Source organism: Capra hircus, chromosome 23, assembly GCF_001704415.2.
Source record: "Capra hircus breed San Clemente chromosome 23, ASM170441v1, whole genome shotgun sequence".
Classification (NCBI taxonomy): domain Eukaryota; kingdom Metazoa; phylum Chordata; class Mammalia; order Artiodactyla; family Bovidae; genus Capra; species Capra hircus.
The window spans coordinates 43,635,251-43,653,165 of NC_030830.1; the positions used below are offsets into that span (position 1 = coordinate 43,635,251).

Below are 17,915 nucleotides of genomic sequence, written 5' to 3' on the forward strand. Positions count from 1 at the left end.
TCTTTCCTTTTTTCTGGGATGGTTTTGTTCACCACCTCCTGTACAGATCTCTGTCCATAGTTCTTCATGCACACTGTTAACTAGCTCTAGTCCCTTTAATCTGTTCATTGCCTCTACTTTGAATTCATACAGAGATGCAAGTCTTACCTTGCTGGCCCATTGTTTTTCCCATTTTTCTTTAATTTAAGCTTGAATTTTGCTACGAGAAGCTGATGCTCTGAGCCACCATCACCTCTAGCTTTTGTTTTTGCTGACTGTATACAGCTTCTCCATCTTTGCCTACAAAGAATGTGATCAATTTGATTTTGGTATTGACCATTTGGTGATGTCTGTGTATAAAGTCTCTTGTGTTATTGAAAAGGGGTATTTTCTATGACTAGTGCATTGTATTGGCAGAATTCAGTTAAACTTTGCCCCACTGGATTTTGTTCTCCAAGGCCAAACTTGCCTGTTGTTCCAGATATATCTTGACTTCCTACTTTTGCATTCCAATCCCCAGTGATGAATAGGACATCTTTTGTTAGGCGTTAGTTTTGGGAGGTCTTCTAGGTCTTCATAGAACTGATCAACTTCAGTTTCTTTGGCGTCCATGGGAGGGGCATGACTTGGATTTCTGTGATGTTGAATGGCTTGCCTTGGAAACAAACTGAGATCATTCTGTCATTTTTGAGGTTGCACCCAAGTACTGTATTTAGGACTCTTTTGTTGATTATGGGGGCTACTCAGTTTCTTCTATGGGATTTTTGCCCACAGTAGTAGATATAATGGTCATCTGAATTAAATTCACCCATTCCCATCCATCTTAGTTCACTGATTCTTAGGATGGCGATGTTTATTCTTATCATCTCCTATTTGACCACATCCAATTTTCCTTGATTCATGGACCTAACATTTCAGTTTCCTATGCAATACTGTTCTTTGCCGGATTGGATTTTACCTTCATCACCAGACAGGTCCACAACTGAGCGTCATATCCACTTTGACTAAGCCACTTCATTCATTCTGGGACTATTGCTAATTCTCCACCACTCTTCCCCAGTAGTGTGTTGGACACCTTCAGACCTGGGGGACTCATCTTTTGGTGTCATATCTTTTTGATCTTTTACACAGTTCATGAGGTTCTCACGGCAAGTATACTGGGGTGGTTTGTTCCCTCTTCCAGTGGATCACCTTTTGTCAGAACACTCTATGACCAATCTGTTTTGGGTGGCTCTGCACGTCATGACTCATAGCTTCATTGAGGTACGCAAGTCCTTTTGTGATCTAAGAAGGGGACTGATCAGCAATGGGTAACTAAGATCTACCCTTTCAGGAACACTGTAAGCATTGTTAACAATAGGCCCTATGGTATACAATAGATTCCTAGACTCATTCATTTTGCATAACTGAAATCTTACATCCATTGACTAATAACAAGTTTCCATGTCACTCCAGCCCCTGGCAACTACGAAGAGTTTAGCCACAGTGGGAGAAGATAAACCTGACATACTTTTCTTTGAAGTTTATGAATTAAACAAAAGAATATGCCTTGCTGATTCCTGTTACAACCACTTCAGTTCAGTTCAGTTCGGTTGCTCAGTTGTGTCCGACTGTTTGCAACCCCCTGAATCACAGCATGCCAGGCCTCCCTGTCCATCACCAACTTCCGGAGTTCAATCAGACTCATGTCCATCGAGTCAGTGATGCCATCCAGCCATCTCATCCTCTGTCATCCCCTTCTCCTCCTGCCCCCAATCCCTCCCAGCATCAGAGTCTTTTCCAATGAGTCAACTCTTCGCATGAGGTGGCCAAAGTACTGGAGTTTCAGCATCATTCCCTCCAAAGAAATCCCAGGACAGATCTCCTTCAGAATGGACTGGTTGGATATCTTTGCAGTCCAAGGGACTCTCAAGAGTCTTTTCCAACACCACAGTTCAAAAGCATCAATTCTTTGGCGCTCAGCCTTCTTCACAGTCCAACTCTCACATCCATACATGACCACTGGAAAAACCATAGCCTTGACTAGACGGACCTTAGTCGGTAAAGTAATGTCTCTGCTTTTTAATATGCTATCTAGGTTGGTCATATCTTTTCTTCCAAGGAGTAAGTGTCTTTTAATTTCATGGCTGCAGTCACCATCTGCAGTGATTTTGGAGCCCCCCAAAATAAAGTCTGACACTGTTTCCACTGTTTCCCCATCTATTTCCCATGAACTGATGGGAAACTGGATGTCATGATCTTCGTTTTCTGAAGCTTTAAGCCAACTTTTTCACTCTCCTCTTTCACTTTCATTAAGAGGCTTTTGAGTTCCTGTTCACTTTCTGCCATAAGGGTGGTGTCATCTGCATATCTGAGATTATTGATATTTCTCCCAGCAATCTTGATTTCAGCTTGTGCTTCTTCCAGCCCAGCGTTTCTCATGATGTACTCTGCATAGAAGTTAAATAAGCAGGGTGACAATATACAGCCTTGACATATTCCTTTTCCTATTTGCAACCAGTCTATTGTTCCATGCCCAGTTCTAACTGTTACTTCCTGCTTAAGGAAAACTTATTACTTAGTTGGTTTAGTTTAGAGGCATACATTTTAGTAGCAATAGTGTTATATCCATGTTAGGTGTTTAAATCTTGATTTAGCCTATTAATAATGTATAGGCTTTTCAGATTTGTAGCTGCTGATATATTTTCCCTTCTCCCAGCAGCAATGCCCCTTTGATCCACTTTAGAAGGAGGTTTTCATACACTGATAATTGAAAGAGTCCATGATGTATGGAACCTCAATTCTGATCATTAGGTGAAGCAATTAAAAACTCATTTCTAAGTTGGGAATTAATATACCTTCAGGTGAGACAATATTGACCAAATTAGAAATAACACCAGGCCTAGGATACACAAGAAGGGTATCCTTTAATTTTCCTTCTCAACAAGCTGTTGTCATGGTATTGGTGGTATTTATTTAAACTTAGAAAAAAGACAATAGAATTTTAACTATGCCATGGGATTCATTAATAGGAATGAATCCAGAGTTTGGGATTAACATGTATATACTACTATATATAAAATAGATAACTAACAAGGGCCTACTGTATAGCACAGGGAACTATATTCAATATCTTGTAATAACCTACAATGGAAAAGAATCTAAAAATAATGTAGATAGTGCTAAGTTGTGTCCTACTCTTGTGATCCTATGAACTGTAGCCTTTGTCCATGGGATTCTCCAGGCAAGAGTACTGGAGTGGGTTGCCATTTCCTTCTCCAAAAAATAATGTATATATACATATGTATGTGTATATATATATATATATATAAAATATTTATTAACTTTTAATTAAGGATAAATACAATACTGTTAGCTTCTGTCATACATCAACATGAAATATATAAATATACATATAAAACTGAATCACATTTCAATACACCTGAAACCATCACAACATTGTAAATCAACTGTGCTTCCATTTCAGATACATTAATATATTTTAAAAATTATTCTATGAAAATGTTCCTTTCATCAGATTTTTCTCCCAATCAGAGTCTTCTGGGTTATGTTTTAATTAAAGGTTGACAAATATGTAGTTTGTACTCAAGTTAATTTGTCTCAAGAACTCTGACATTTATTTTTAAATCATGACTTTGTGTCTGATCCACCACATTTTTTACAATGCATTTACTACTTCATATAAATTATACAAAGTAGAGATTTGGTCTGCATCAGCTCTCAGCCACTGCTGTGCAAGATTTTTGGAAAAAAAAAATAGAGAAATGAGCCCATCTCTGTAGCTCATTTGGGGAGAATATTATTTAAATTTGTTCTTACTGTAAGGCTGAAATTAATCTTGATTTCCCATCAAATGTACAGGGATTTTACAATATAGTTCATAATAGTATCTAATTCCTCTAGGGTAGGAGTTAAGATAAACAAGTCACAGACAATGTTTATCTATAAATATAGCAGATGGTGTGGGACTGAGGTCGGTTATTAACTCTGCCGACTTTAATTTCATGGTTATAAAACACAGTAAGCCTCACTGTTTATAAAAGGTGGGGGACAATCTCCAATGGGCTTCAGTAGCCAAGAAACCCTCTGTAACATTAATCTCTTCTAACTGATATTTGGTATTCTCCTAGGGTACAATATTTAAGATTGTGGAGTGACTGCTAGTCACATTAAAATTTTCACTGGGATCGTTAGCTAGCATTTCTGTCATTGATCTATTATAACTTTGTTAATGAGTTCCATGTGAGAGAAATTTAGTGAATGAGACAATTCTTTCTAAGCCTTACTAGGTAAGGCTTAGGCTGTTTAACAATTACCTTAGGCTGTTATATATCTAAAAGATAGCCTGATTAATCAAAATCCTACCTTTTTTTCTAATATAAAGATGAATTGTAATACCTAACTAGGCAACATGTACTGAGGGGTAGAATTTCATAAAGGAAAACCATAGCATTATTTGAATAATCAGCCAATGTACATTACATACATTTACATTTAGTTAATGAATCACCTAAAATGTCACAAAACACCACAGAATTTTAAAAGAGAAGCAAAATAATATTCCAATTTACTTAAATACAAAATTTAATTATGATCACCTATCTTCCTTGGTGGCTCAGACGGGAGACCCAGGTTCAATCCCTGGGTCAGGAAGATCTCCTGGAGAAGGAAATGTCAACCCGCTCCAGTATTCTTGCCTGGAAAATCACAAAACACCATAGAATTTAAAAGAGAAGCAAAATAATGTATGCTTAACATTCCAATTTACTTAAATATAAATTTTAATTATGATCACTTAGTTCACTAAACATCTGTATGTTTAACTTGATTGAAATTATTTCTTCCCCCAAAACATGACTGTTATTAAAAAAAAATCAAAATAGCTCAAATTTTCCATTCTGAGTTTCTAGTGAAAAACAGAATTATTTTATAACCACAAAAGTGAAAAAAAAATCAAAATCTCTACTTCTATTGCTTTTACATTCAGAAGAGGTTGATTTTTCACTTCCTAAGAAGGTCAGACTTCTATAAATATGTGATAATCTGATAGGCGAGTTGGGGATTAAAACTATCTTGAGCTAAAAATGTCTTAACAGTTAATGTCTGAACTATGTGCTAATGTCTTAACTCCTTGAGAATGAGTTTTCAGTGACAAAATTCTCAGGTACCTTTCTAGCTCTTATATTTAGGCTGCTTCTCCTGCACCCACCCTGATCATTTTATTACTGATCTCAAACAGTCTGGTTCCTGTGATTTCTACCAAGTATTCAGGGTGGACCTCACACCTTGGCTCCAAGGAGCTGGCTCCTGACAGCATCAGTCCTGGTCAGAGTGAGGACTAAATGGGACTTTTGGTTAGCATGCCTTCTCTCCTTTCCCACTGAGTCTGTTGTCACTGGAAGCAATACCCTGTTTATTTGATACACTCACTTCTGCAAAAAAATCTATCCACTCAGACTTCCATGTCTCAAAATGTGTGAAACATCTGTAATGGAAGATAGCAAACTCTCTCTCAAGTGGAGGCTCTACCTCAGTTTCCTTTGTTTTTCTTTTCTTTCTTTTTTTTTTTAAGCCTTAAAACCCACCCTAACCATTATCATTAAAGAAATTAGATATTGGTATGTTTGACATATATGTATGTGTCAACATGAATCAAAACTAGGGGTGATTTCACTTCAAAGTTATCAATAAAATCACCTAAACCAGAGCTCAGTTAAGTCCAAAGGTCCAAAGCTTGCTCCTTCTTGTCTTATGAGTTATGAAGTGAGGGTAGAATACATTTAGGACACAATGGACAAGAAGAAGAGAGCTACAGACTGGCCAAGAGGACCCCTGACTCTTTGTGACCCCATGGACTATAGCCCACCAGGTTCCTCTGCCCATGGGATTCTCCAAGCAAGAACATTAGAGTGGGTTGCTATGCCCTTCTCCAAAGTGCCAGGAGCCAGTGTAAGGAACCCACCTGTGGCAAAGGTCATGAGGAAGGAGGCTCGGCATACACAAAGGTGGGATCGAGCCTCAGGGGTCCCCCTGGAAATTCTCGAGCATCTACTCCCAAAACCAGAGTCTGCCTGCTTTACTGTGTTATGCTTTCCACCTACTCTTCTGACATTAACAGGGGGCTGTCCCCCCACCACCTTTTTCTGGAAAAAGTTAATTTAGAGCTTTTAGATAATAAATCTGGGCATAATAAGAGAACCCTCCGATGGCTTTCTAGCCTGCCTGCCAGACTCTTATAGCTGTGCATGTGATTGTTTGCAGCCTCCCAATCATGAGAGGCACAGGAAGCTTAAAACATCCTAGGAATGTAAGGGCTTCCGAGGAGTCAAAATCATTAGAATAGGACTGATTAAGGGTTTCATTTGTTGAGCCAATACTTGCTGCCAAATTTTCATATCTTTTATTTGTAGGTATAGTTGGCATGTAGAAAAAACAGGTAGTAGACCTGGTATTAGCAACATTAGATCTTTGAGTTAAGTACTTTCTTTGTTATAACCCACTGTACCTTTGTTCTACAAGAATGTAACTTTATTTAGTACTTTGAGAGTGGGGCAGATTAAAGAAAAAACACTTCAAGGGAAAAAGAGTTTTTTGGTTGATAGACATTTATCTAGGAAAAGAGCCATAAAAATGTTAACAGGCTCCCTGGCCAGAAGATGATGTAAAACCACCTGAGACCTTTTGTATACGGGAAGGTATGCAAAAGGAAAGCCTGGTCTCAATAAGGGTCAGGACTGCTGCCCCTGCATATTCCATTATTTCTTTAGGTACAACTTGGGGTATATAAGCTACTTTTGAAAATAAAGTTGTGGGTCTGGCACCGATGCTTGGCTCCCCCATGTCATTCTTTTCTCCCTTTTCTGGCTGAATTCCCATCTGGAGCATTGAGGCTCACCATGTCTACTTATGTGCCCTGGATTCTAAGACCCATGCAAGAGGGAACCCAAGGCGGGGCACCCTCCACTATTCAAGCGGGTGCCGGTGGCCTATGTAGACGCTGCAAGTTCCTTGTCTTGGAACTTTATTGGTTTTCCACGTAAACCAAGTTATTCAGCCTCTTTTCTCCACTTATTTTCCTACTACACTATTTCTTTCTAATCTCCCTCCATATCTTTAATTAAGCAATTAATTCCTCAGACGCCGATGCTGTCTCCACTTTGAATACCCTGGATCCACCTAGGCTGGACCCTGGCACCAAAGGATCTTCCCAACCCAGGGATTGAACCCAGGTCTCCCACTTTGCAGGCAGATTCTTTACCATCTGAGCCATAGGAAAGCCCTTAAATAAGGCAAAATATGTAAAGCCAATATAAAATGAAGTGGTTCAAAAAGGGAGACAGAATAGGCGAATGAGTAAAACCAGATATTGAAGTGTCTAGCTAGAGAGTTGAGCAGAGAGACTGGTTTAGGGACTCTCCTGAGGGTCTAAAAATTCATAAAGACAGTGGGTCTTGGGGAAATGTGTACTCAATCACTATTGTAATGAAGGAATATTTTCCAGTATCCCAATGTGCAGCCTTAAATTACTGTATTTTTTCCCCTAATCTATATATAAAGTAAAATGAACTGTATTATAAAATACAATCATTGCCCTAGTAATATTTTTTAAAAAGCAACTTCACTTATGTAGTTATTTGATTAAAGGTGAAAAAGGCTGTTAAAATTGAATAAAAGTGTTCCCTTGTTTACCCAAATCTATCATATCAATATTGTATTAAAATAACATCATAGAAATAAATTGTTGCTTATAAAGCAAATTACAACCCACGGGATAAAAATAATGCATGACTTTGATATACTTTCACCTTATTTTCATTGTTTTCTTTCAGATTATCTGACCCTGTCTAAGGTCAAAGGCATTGCGTTGCAAAAAGGAAATAATGCAAAGGAGATAACTCTCAGTGGATTTCATCCCCCCTTCAATGGTCAGTTAAAAATCCATCCTCTGGTGCTTGCTTCAGCAGCACATATACCAAAAATCCACCCTCTAAATTATCTTTAGTGTTCATTCTCTGTAAAAATCCAGTACTTCATAAAACATCTTTTACTTCTAGGAGAAGTCATCTATGCTGTCATATGCATGACGGCCACCTGCGGGATCCTTCTCCTGGTGATTGTCAAACTGAGGTAAGTGGATGCAGCTCAGAGGGAGGGGCTGTAAGGGGACCAGCCCTGTGCAGCCACACACCAGAACGGCAGAGCTCAGCAGGGCCGAGAAGCAGTGCTCCTCCCTTAAGACATGGGAATCCTGGGATGGGTCAGTGAGGACGTTACCCTGTCTTCATGTGTAAGGGAAGTGTGATCACAGTGGATGATTCACGCTGCATTTTATAAGCACATATGCATCGTTCTTCCAGTGAAATGGCTCTCACTCTTTCCCCCGGTTTTCCTATGAAATCCAAATTGAACTTTGCTGCATTCCTTATTCAGATCCCTTGCAGGATTAATCTGCTCACATAATGGACCTGTTGTATATTTCACACACTTTACATTTACCTGATGATATAGTCTTTAATTTCTTATAAGCTGAGTTTTATTCTTATTTTTGAATAACACAGTTATTAAGTGAGGTATGAAATGATGCCTCTCCAGGCACCTTAAAAGAACTTATTCCTGTTGCCTGACTTAATTTACTTTTTCCAAATCTTCTCTTTCTTGGCTGCCTTCACAGTGAATGTGAGACCTTAGGATAAGATATATCAGTTGTAAATGTCTAAATGTCCAGGGTTTAACATTTTTCCACTTATTTAACATTTACAAAGAGATATAAAGTGGTGTTCAGTTGCTTATTTTTAATTAAAATAATAACAAAATAATAAATAATAAGCCATAATAAGTAAAGTATTTGGTATTTAAATATCAGTGATGTTCATTTGCTTATTAATGGTACAAATGTGTATGAAGTGGAAGTGAAAGTCACTCAGTCGTGTCCAGCTCTTTGTGATCCTATGGACTATGCAGTCCATGGAATTCTTCATATATAAAAATGTGTATGTTTTTGTATAATTTGACAATCCTAAATTTTAATGAAAAATATATATTAAGTGTGTGTGCATGCGTATATGATATATATACATGCACCTAAAATATGTTTATCAGTAAAATTAGGCCTGAGGGCAGCAGAGGCAGTGGACGTTCATCTCATGATTCTCAGAGAACCAGACTCAGTAAACTTGATGATGCTGGCACACCATGGCTCCTCACACTCCAAGAACTCCACGACCAGAGAGACCAAGTGCAAGACTTAACGGGGAGGCACATGGTGGTAGCAAGGGGTCGGGCACATGATCAGAATATGCTCTATCTACAGGCACTCAAGCTTACTTATTTTTAAATGTAATCCCAGCTAAACATATTCCCCTGTTGGATCCAAGTCCTCTAACCATTTCATTTGATGCTGACCAATATCAATACCAAACTGTTTTTCTTCAAGACCTTAAAAGTTGTATTTGTATGAAAAGATATTCTTTGAGTTCCAAGATACAGTTTAAAGGCCAAAGTATTAGAGTCAATTTCAAGGGGGGGAAATAGCATTTGGAATTTATTAAACTTTCCTTTGTTTGGTTTAGAATATTTGAAAGCATGGTTCAGTTACTGGGCTTGCCTAGATATTCCATCACAGAGGACTGATGGAGAGAAGCATAAAAAACTTGCCAGTTTAGCAAAATCCTTATAGGGCCTCAATCTTTACTTTTTAGCCATGCACTTAAAGTATAAAATTCACATCTGCCACCTGGGCCCAGGGCTTTTTTACAAATTACTCTTGTGTTTCAGGTAAATAAGACCCATGACTATGCAAAATTTCCTATGTATCAGCTGTTAACTTCTCTTTTCTTATCTGCATTAGAAAGGCATGTTTCTTTACTGGATGACAATGAGCGTCATCTTGAGTTGACTGTAATATGTATTAAAAAACAAATTTCATATTATTATTACTTATATGATTAACAATATAATAATTATACTATAACATTGTTATTAATAATATAGCTAATTATGTATTATATTATAATATTATAACTATGTTATATCATTATTTTATATTATAGTTATAACTTGCTTTCTGTGCAATTTAAAATTGATCCTTACATGGATCTGAAAGATCCAGACCCAGTGTTAAAAAAAGAGAAAAGTAAAAGCCATCATGGAAAGAAGTAATAAAATGAAACAGAAGCATCAGTAACCACAATACCTGTGTCAACTCACATTGGAGATCAATAGTGCTTTCTTCATGAAAGCAGGCTGCTTGCCACTTACCTGATGGGCAAATCTAATCCATGTGGACACTTGTTTGTATGCAGTAAAGATTTAGGGTTTTTGCATTTGTTTTGTGTCATACTAAATCAAAACAGCTCTAAATCTTCAAAGAATTTTGCAATGAAGCCAATAACTAAAAATTTAAATATGTGAGAAAAAAGACTCTCTTTTTTTTTTTTTTTGAAAATTATTACTTGGAGAACATAGTTAAATGCATGATACTTAGACCTTAGAATATTCTTTTTTTTTTTTAACTTTACTTTCAAAAATTTTATTATCTTCCTCTTCAGGCACAGAAACAAACCAAAAATATAAGCATAGACACATTTGTAAAATCCTTAAAATGGCATATTGTTGACTTTTACTTTTGTTTTTGTATAGAACCTTCAGAATATTGAATCAAAACAAGAGACCCTTCACCAACCCAAATACCTGGCAGACTCATGATTCATTAAGAGTCATGGCTCATTAACAATCACCTTTGTTAAAGCAAGTCAACAGAATATCCTTTCCATCATCAAAGAAAACGTTAGGGCAGATTTAATGATCCTGGATCATCAAATATGTTCATGTAAGGTATAGTAATTGGTATGATGTTAGATTTTTCTCAAGAAAATATTCAAGTATAAATTTACAGTCATATCTTTTGTGATGCTAGTGTAGAATTACAGAATTATCCTTGAAGCCAATAATTGTTATTCTAAATTACAGTCTGCATGATATGTTTAATAGTAAATTTGAGTCCATATGAGAGTATTTGGTTGTGTTTCATAATGTAACATTTTAGAGTTAACAGGTTTTTTCTGATCAATTTTATAAATGCTTATTAACTTGCCAAATATAAAAATGTTAACAAAATACCCAGTATATTTCTTATTTGTATATTCATTCCCAAATCATCAACCAAATCATTAGCATTGACTTTACGTTTCTAAATATGCTTGATTAGATGATTAGTTATAAAAATCATAAGTTATATTTTTGGATTTTGTAATTTAATATTGTTGAACTTTTTAACTTGATGTCTTTATGTCATGTTCAAAAAGATATAAAGCAACTACACTGGTTGAAAAAAATCAATGTGCATTTCAATGACATATTTCATTTGTAAATTTAATTTTTTCTATGCTAATTTTTACTGAGCTACTGCAATATAAAGTAACATGATAATTATTACTTTCTGTATTGTTACTATATTGCTACTTTAGGCCTGACTTGACATCTGAATATAATTATGAACAGAAAATTGTGGAAAAGATATTTGTTAAGTTTTTGATACATATGTGCTGTTCAACTGTCTACAATCACATTGTTACCCATTGCTAAGAAAAAACATGAGCTTGTTTTATTTGTAGTGACACAGAGGTTCAAATGTTCAAGAACAAGAACATATATTTAGTGATATGTTTACAATTAAAAGTCAAACATTTTCTACCTGCTTGGTAGCATATCTATTCTGTTCACTATACTTCAGGTCATATTGTCTGCTGCTGCTAAGTCACCTCAGTCGTGTCTGACTCTGTGCGACCCCATAGATGGCAACCCACCAGGCTCCCCAGTCCCTGGGATTCTCCAGGCAAGAACACTGGAGTGGGTTGCCATTTCCTTTTCCAAAGCACGAAAGTGAAAAGAGAATGTGAAGTCGCTCAGTTGTGCCTGGCTCTTAGCAACCCCATGGACTAGAGCCCACCAGGCTCCTCCATCCGTAGGATTTTCCAGGCAAGAGTACTGGAGTGGGCTCCCAATGCCTTCTCCATCAAATTGTCTACATTCAATTAAACCTGAAATTAACATTTGGCAGTGTTTAGCTGGAGTAACGGAAAAACCAGCCTTTACCATTTCAAACAGTGAAGAATAATATTCAGTGAGTCACAAAACTCCTTCAAAGAGCTCTCCATATTCCAGAGGCTGTTCACTCTCTTAGTTACATCAGTTCAGTTCAGTTGCTCAGCGCTGTCTGACTCTTTGCGACCCCATGAACTGCAGCACACCAGGCCTCCCTGTCCATCACCAACTCCCAGAGTCCACCCAAACCCATGTCCATCGAGTTGATGATGCATTCCAACCATCTCATCCTCTGTCATCCCCTTCTCCTCCTGCCCTTAGTTACATAAGAGAAGATAAATAGTACTTTCCATCTCCCAGTTACTGCCATATAAAGCAGGCTTGCTAAAGCCTGAGAACAGACTGTTCTCCAGAAAACAGAGGGAGGAAATCAAGTTGTTCTTAGAAATATGTTTGTGTTAAATATAGAAAAGTGGGGGATAGAGTGTGAAATAATAACTGATGGTTAAAAAGATTAAGCAATTTCTTGTAGTCTCACAGTGGTCAACAAAAAATTTAGTAATTGAACACCGATAGAGCAGATTTCAGAATCTTTCATCTTAAATCCTAAACTCTACTGCCAGTTTCTCATCCCAGCTGTAATTGTGCCATTTTTGCACATAAACAACCCGGAAATAGTGGCTTCAAATAATCTTCTCTGAAGCACTGCATTTATTAATTTACATTACTTGTCTAGTAATTAGATGCTTTTACCTGTAATAAATCCCATGGACAGAAGAGCCTGGCAGGCTGTGGTCCATATGGTCACAAAGAGTCTGACATGATTGGAGTGACTTAGCACACACCCCCCCCCCTCTAGTACAATGCCTTAAGCAATAAGGAATACATAACAGTTCCTATATCAAGAGTTCCAAAATAGAACATCTCAAGGATCAGTTGATTTCACCATTTAGTGACAAATTCTAGGATTCAAATGTTTCTTTTCCACTATTTTCATAGTCACTGGATGACTGGCACAGGTCAAGCTTCATAAGAAGATATGGACATCAGTGCAGTTCAGTTGCTCAGTTGTGTCCGACTCTTTGTGACCCCATGGACTGCAACACACCAGGCCTTCCTGTCCATCACCAATTCCTGGAGTTTACTCAAACTCATGTCCATCAAGTCAGTGATGCCATCCAACCATCTCATTCTCTGTCATCCCCTTCTCCTCCCACCTTCAATCTTTCCCAACATCAGGGTCTTTTCAAATGAGTCAGTTCTTCCCATTCTGTGACCAAAGTATTGGAGTTTCAGCTTCAGGATCAGTCCTTCCAATGAATATTAAGGACAGATTTCCTTTAAGATTGACTTGTTTGATCTCCTTCCAGTCCAAGGGACTCTCAAGAGTCTCCTCCAACACCACAGTTCAAAAGCATCATTTCTTTGGAGCTCAACTTTCTTTATAGTCCAACTCTCACATCCATACATGACTAGTGGAAAAAATCATAGCTTTGGCTAGATGGACCTTTGTTGGCAAAGTAATGTCTCTGCTTTTTAATATGCTGTCTATGTTGGTCATAGCTTTTCTTCCAAGGAGCGAGCATCTTTTAATTTCATAGGCGCAGTCACCATATGCAGTGATTTGGGAGCCCCCAAAATAAAATCTCTCAATGTTTCCATTGTTTCCCCATCTATTTGCCATGTAGTGATGGGACTGGATGCCATGATCTTAGTTTTCTGATGGTTGAGTTTTAAGCCAACTTTTTCACTCTCCTCTTTCACTTTCATCACGAGGCTCTTTAGTTTTCTTCGTTTTTTGCCAAAGGTGGTGTCATCTGCATATCTCAAGTTATCCATATTTCTCCTGGCAATCTCGATTCCAGCTTGTGCTTCATCTAGCCAGGTATTTTGCATTATGCACTCTCCATATAAGTTAAATAAGGAAGGTGATGATACACAGCCTTCTCTTCCTCCTTTCCCAATTTGGAACCAGTCTGTTGTTCCATGTCCAGCTGTCTAACTGTTGCTTCCTGACCTGCATACAGATTTCTCAAGAGGCAGGTCAGGTGTCTGGTATTCCCATCTCTTTAAGAATATTACACAGTTTGTAGTGATCCACATACCCGAAGTCTTCTGCATAGTCAATAAAGCAGAAATAGATGTTTTTCTGGAACTCTCTTGCTTTTTTGATGATCCCATAGATGTTGGCAAATTGATCTCTGGTTCCTCTGCCTTTTCTAAGTCCAGCTTGAACATCTGGAATTTCACCGTTCAGGTACTGTTGAAACCTGGCTTGGAAAATTTTGAGCATTACTTTACTAGCGTGTGAGATGAGTGCTATTGTGGGGTAGTTTGAACATTCTTTGCCATTGCCTTTCCTTGGGATTGAATGAAAATTGACATTTTCCAGTCCTGTGGCCACTGGTGAGTTTTCCAAATTTGCTGGCATAGTGACTGCAGCACTTTCACGGCATCATCTTTTAGGATTTGAAATAGCTCCACTGGAATTCCATCACCTCCACTAGATTTGTTTGGAGTGATGTTTCCTAAGGCCCACTTGACTTCACATTCCAGGATGTCTGGCTCTAGGTGAGTGATCACACTATCATGGTTATTTGGGTCATGAAGATCTTTTTTGTACAGTTCTTCTGTGTATTCTTGCCACCTCTTCTTAATATCTTCTGCTTCTGTTAGGTCCATACCATTTCTGTCCTTTATCGAGCCCACCTTTGCATGAAATGTTCCCTTGGTATCTCTAATTTTCTTGAAGAGATCTCTAGTCTTTCCCATTCTATTATTTTCCTCTATTTCTTTGCATTGATCGCTGAGGAAGGCTTTCTTATCTCTCCTTGTTATTCTTTGGAACTTTGGATTCAAATGGGTATATCTTTCCTTTTTTCATTTACCTTTCACTTCTCTTATTTTCATAGCTGTTTGTAAGGCCTCCTCAGACAGCCATTTTGCCTTTTTGCATTGCTTTTGCTTTGGGATGGTCTTGATCACTGCCTCCTGTACAATGTCATGAACCTCCATCCATAGTTCTTTAGGCACTCTGTTTATCAGATCTAATCCCTTGAATCTATTTGTCACTTTTACTGTATAATCATAAGGGATTTGGTTTAGGTCATATCTGAATGGTGTAGTGGTTTTCCCTACTTTCTTCAGTTTAAGTCTGAATTTGGCAAAAAAAGAGTTCATGATCTGACCCACAGTCAGCTCCCTGTCTTGTTTTGGCTGACTGTATAGAGCCTCTCCATCTTTGGCTGCAAAGAATATAATAAATATGATTTCAGTATTGACCATGTGGTGATGTCCATGTGTAGAGTCATCTCTTGTGTTGTTGGAAGAGGGTTTGTTATGACCACCATGTTCTCTTGGAAAAACAGTTAGTCTTTGACGTGCTTTGTTTTGTACTCCAAGGCCAAATTTGCCTGTTACTCCAGGTATCTCTTGACTTCCTACTTTTGCATTCCAATACCCTATAATGAAAAGGACATCTTTTGGGGGGTGTTAGTTCTAGAAGGTCTTGTATGTCTTCATAGAACTATTCAACTTCAGCTTCTTCAGCATTACTGGTCAGGGGATAGACTTGGATTACTGTGATATTGAATGGTTTGCCTTGGAAATAAATAAGATCATTCTGTCATCTTTGAGATTGCATCCAGGTACTGCATTTTGGACTTTTTGTTTACTATGATGGCTACTTCATTTCTACTAAGGGATTCTTGCCCACAGTAGTAGATATAATGGTCATCTGAGTTGAATTCACCCATTCCAGTCCATTTTAGTTCACTGATTTGTAAAATGTCAACATTCACTCTTGCCATCTCCTGTTTGACCACTTCCAATTTGCCTTGATTCACGGACCTAACATTCCAGGTTCCTATGCAATATTGCTTTTTATAGCATTGGACTTTACTTCCATCACCAGTCACATCCACAACTGGGTGTTGTTTTTCCGTTTAGCTCCATCTCTTCATTCTTTCTGGAGTTATTTCTCCACTGATCTCCAGTAGCATATTGGGCACCTACTGACCTGTTGAGTTCATCTTTCATTGTGATATCTTTTTGCCTTTTTCATACTGTTCATGGTGTTCTCAAGGCAAGAATACTGAGGTGGTTTGCCATTCCCTTCTCCAGTGGGCCATGTTTTGTCAGAACTCTCCACCATGACCCATCTGTCTTGGGTAGCCCTACTTGTCATGGCTCATAGTTTCATTGAGTTAGACAAGGCTTTGGTCCATGTGATCAGATTGGTTAGTTTTCTGTGACTGTGGTTTTCATTCTGTCTACCCTCTGACGGAGAAGAATAAGAGTTTTATGGAAGCTTCCTGACTGAGGGGGAAACTTATATGGACATACAGGAATTTAAATTGCCAGAATTGACTTAGTCTAATAAGAACTGATCTGGTCCCATCACTTCATGGGAAATAGATGGGGAAACAGTGGAAACCGTGTCAGTTGAGTTCAGTTCAGTTCAGTCGCTCAGTTGTGTCCGACTCTTTGCGTGTCAGACTTTATTTTTTGGGGCTCCAAAATCACTGCAGATGGTGACTGCAGCCATGAAATTAAAAGACGCTTACTCCTTGGAAGAAAAGTTATGACCAACCTAGATAGCATATTCAAAAGCAGAGACATTACTTTGCCGACTAAGGTCCGTCTAGTCAAGGCTATGGTTTTTCTTGTGGTCATGTATGGATGTGAGAGTTGGACTGTGAAGAAGGCTGAGTGCCGAAGAGTTGATGCTTTTGAGCTGTGGTGTTGGAGAAGACTCTTGAGAGTCCCTTGGACTGCAAAGATATCCAACCAGTCCATTCTGAAGGAGATCAGCCCTGGAATTTCTTTGAAAGGAACGATGCGAAAGCTGAAACTCCAATACTTTGGCCACCTTATGTGAAGAGTTGACTCATTGGAAAAGACTCTGATGCTGGGAGGGCCTGGGGGCAAGAGGAGAAGGGGACAACAGAGGATGAGATGGCTGGATGGCATCACCGACTCGATGGACATGAATTTGAGTGAACTCCGGGAGTTGGTGATGGACAGGGAGGCCTGGCATGCTGCAATTCATGGGGTCGGACATGACTGAGTGACTGAACTGAACTGAATAAGAACTGACCCTAAATCATCTGAGGAAAGGATGAATTCCCATGTAAAATCAGAGTTCTATTTAGCAAGGATGAAGAGGATAGGAAGCTTAGGTAGGCAGCCAGCAGTTTTATTTTTATTTGTTTTTAATTGGAAGATAATTGCTTTGCAATGTCGTGTTGGGTCTGCCATATAACAATGGGCATCAGCCACAAGTACACTTATATCCCCTTCCTCATGAACCTCCAACTACCTTCTTTGTAAATAAATGATGGCTGTCAAGGCATCAAAAATATAAACCACATCAGTAGAAGCTTAAATTCTATATTTCATGAGGCTTTTTGGAACTAAAGAGCACAAACTTAAAATAGCGTTTCTCACCGTGTCAAAGGGTTCAAGTTCTATCAATTCAGAATTTTTTTTTCTATTTATTAATGGACATATTTCATATGATAGAAAACCATATTGGTTTTCTTGTGTAGGCAAGAACTTTTCATCTCCAGTAAAACTTTTTCCAGAAATGTAGAGATCATCCATTCACTGGCAGAGGAAATTTTTGAAGGCTGTGCTTCTGAAAATGAAGAATCCAATGAGTGATGAGGGAAACATCATCACTTCTGTGTTTCTCCTGGGAGGCGCTCATCAGAGGACTCATCTATGTATTGGGAACTTCTGCTTCAACAGCACTAGATTTGTTAAATAAATGTCTCCCAGATACTAATATCATGCTCCCAAATATTAATAAAATAAAATATCAGAGGTCCCTGATGCCAAACAAGTGCACCATCGGGACAAAGGGAGCATGCTTAAAAGGTAAACGTGAGATA

At 38.2% G+C, this 17,915-nt stretch overlaps 1 protein-coding gene across 1 annotated transcript in view; it reads left to right on the forward strand.

Annotated features, from left to right (window-relative positions):
- GFRAL (GDNF family receptor alpha like) overlaps positions 1-17,685 on the forward strand; it is an 81,634-nt gene extending 63,949 nt beyond the window's left edge. The window contains exons 7-9 of the mRNA XM_018038662.1: positions 7,809-7,904; positions 8,034-8,106; positions 17,571-17,685. Of these exons, the coding sequence (XP_017894151.1) occupies positions 7,809-7,904; positions 8,034-8,106; positions 17,571-17,685 (284 nt within the window). The remainder of the gene's footprint in view (positions 1-7,808; positions 7,905-8,033; positions 8,107-17,570) is intronic.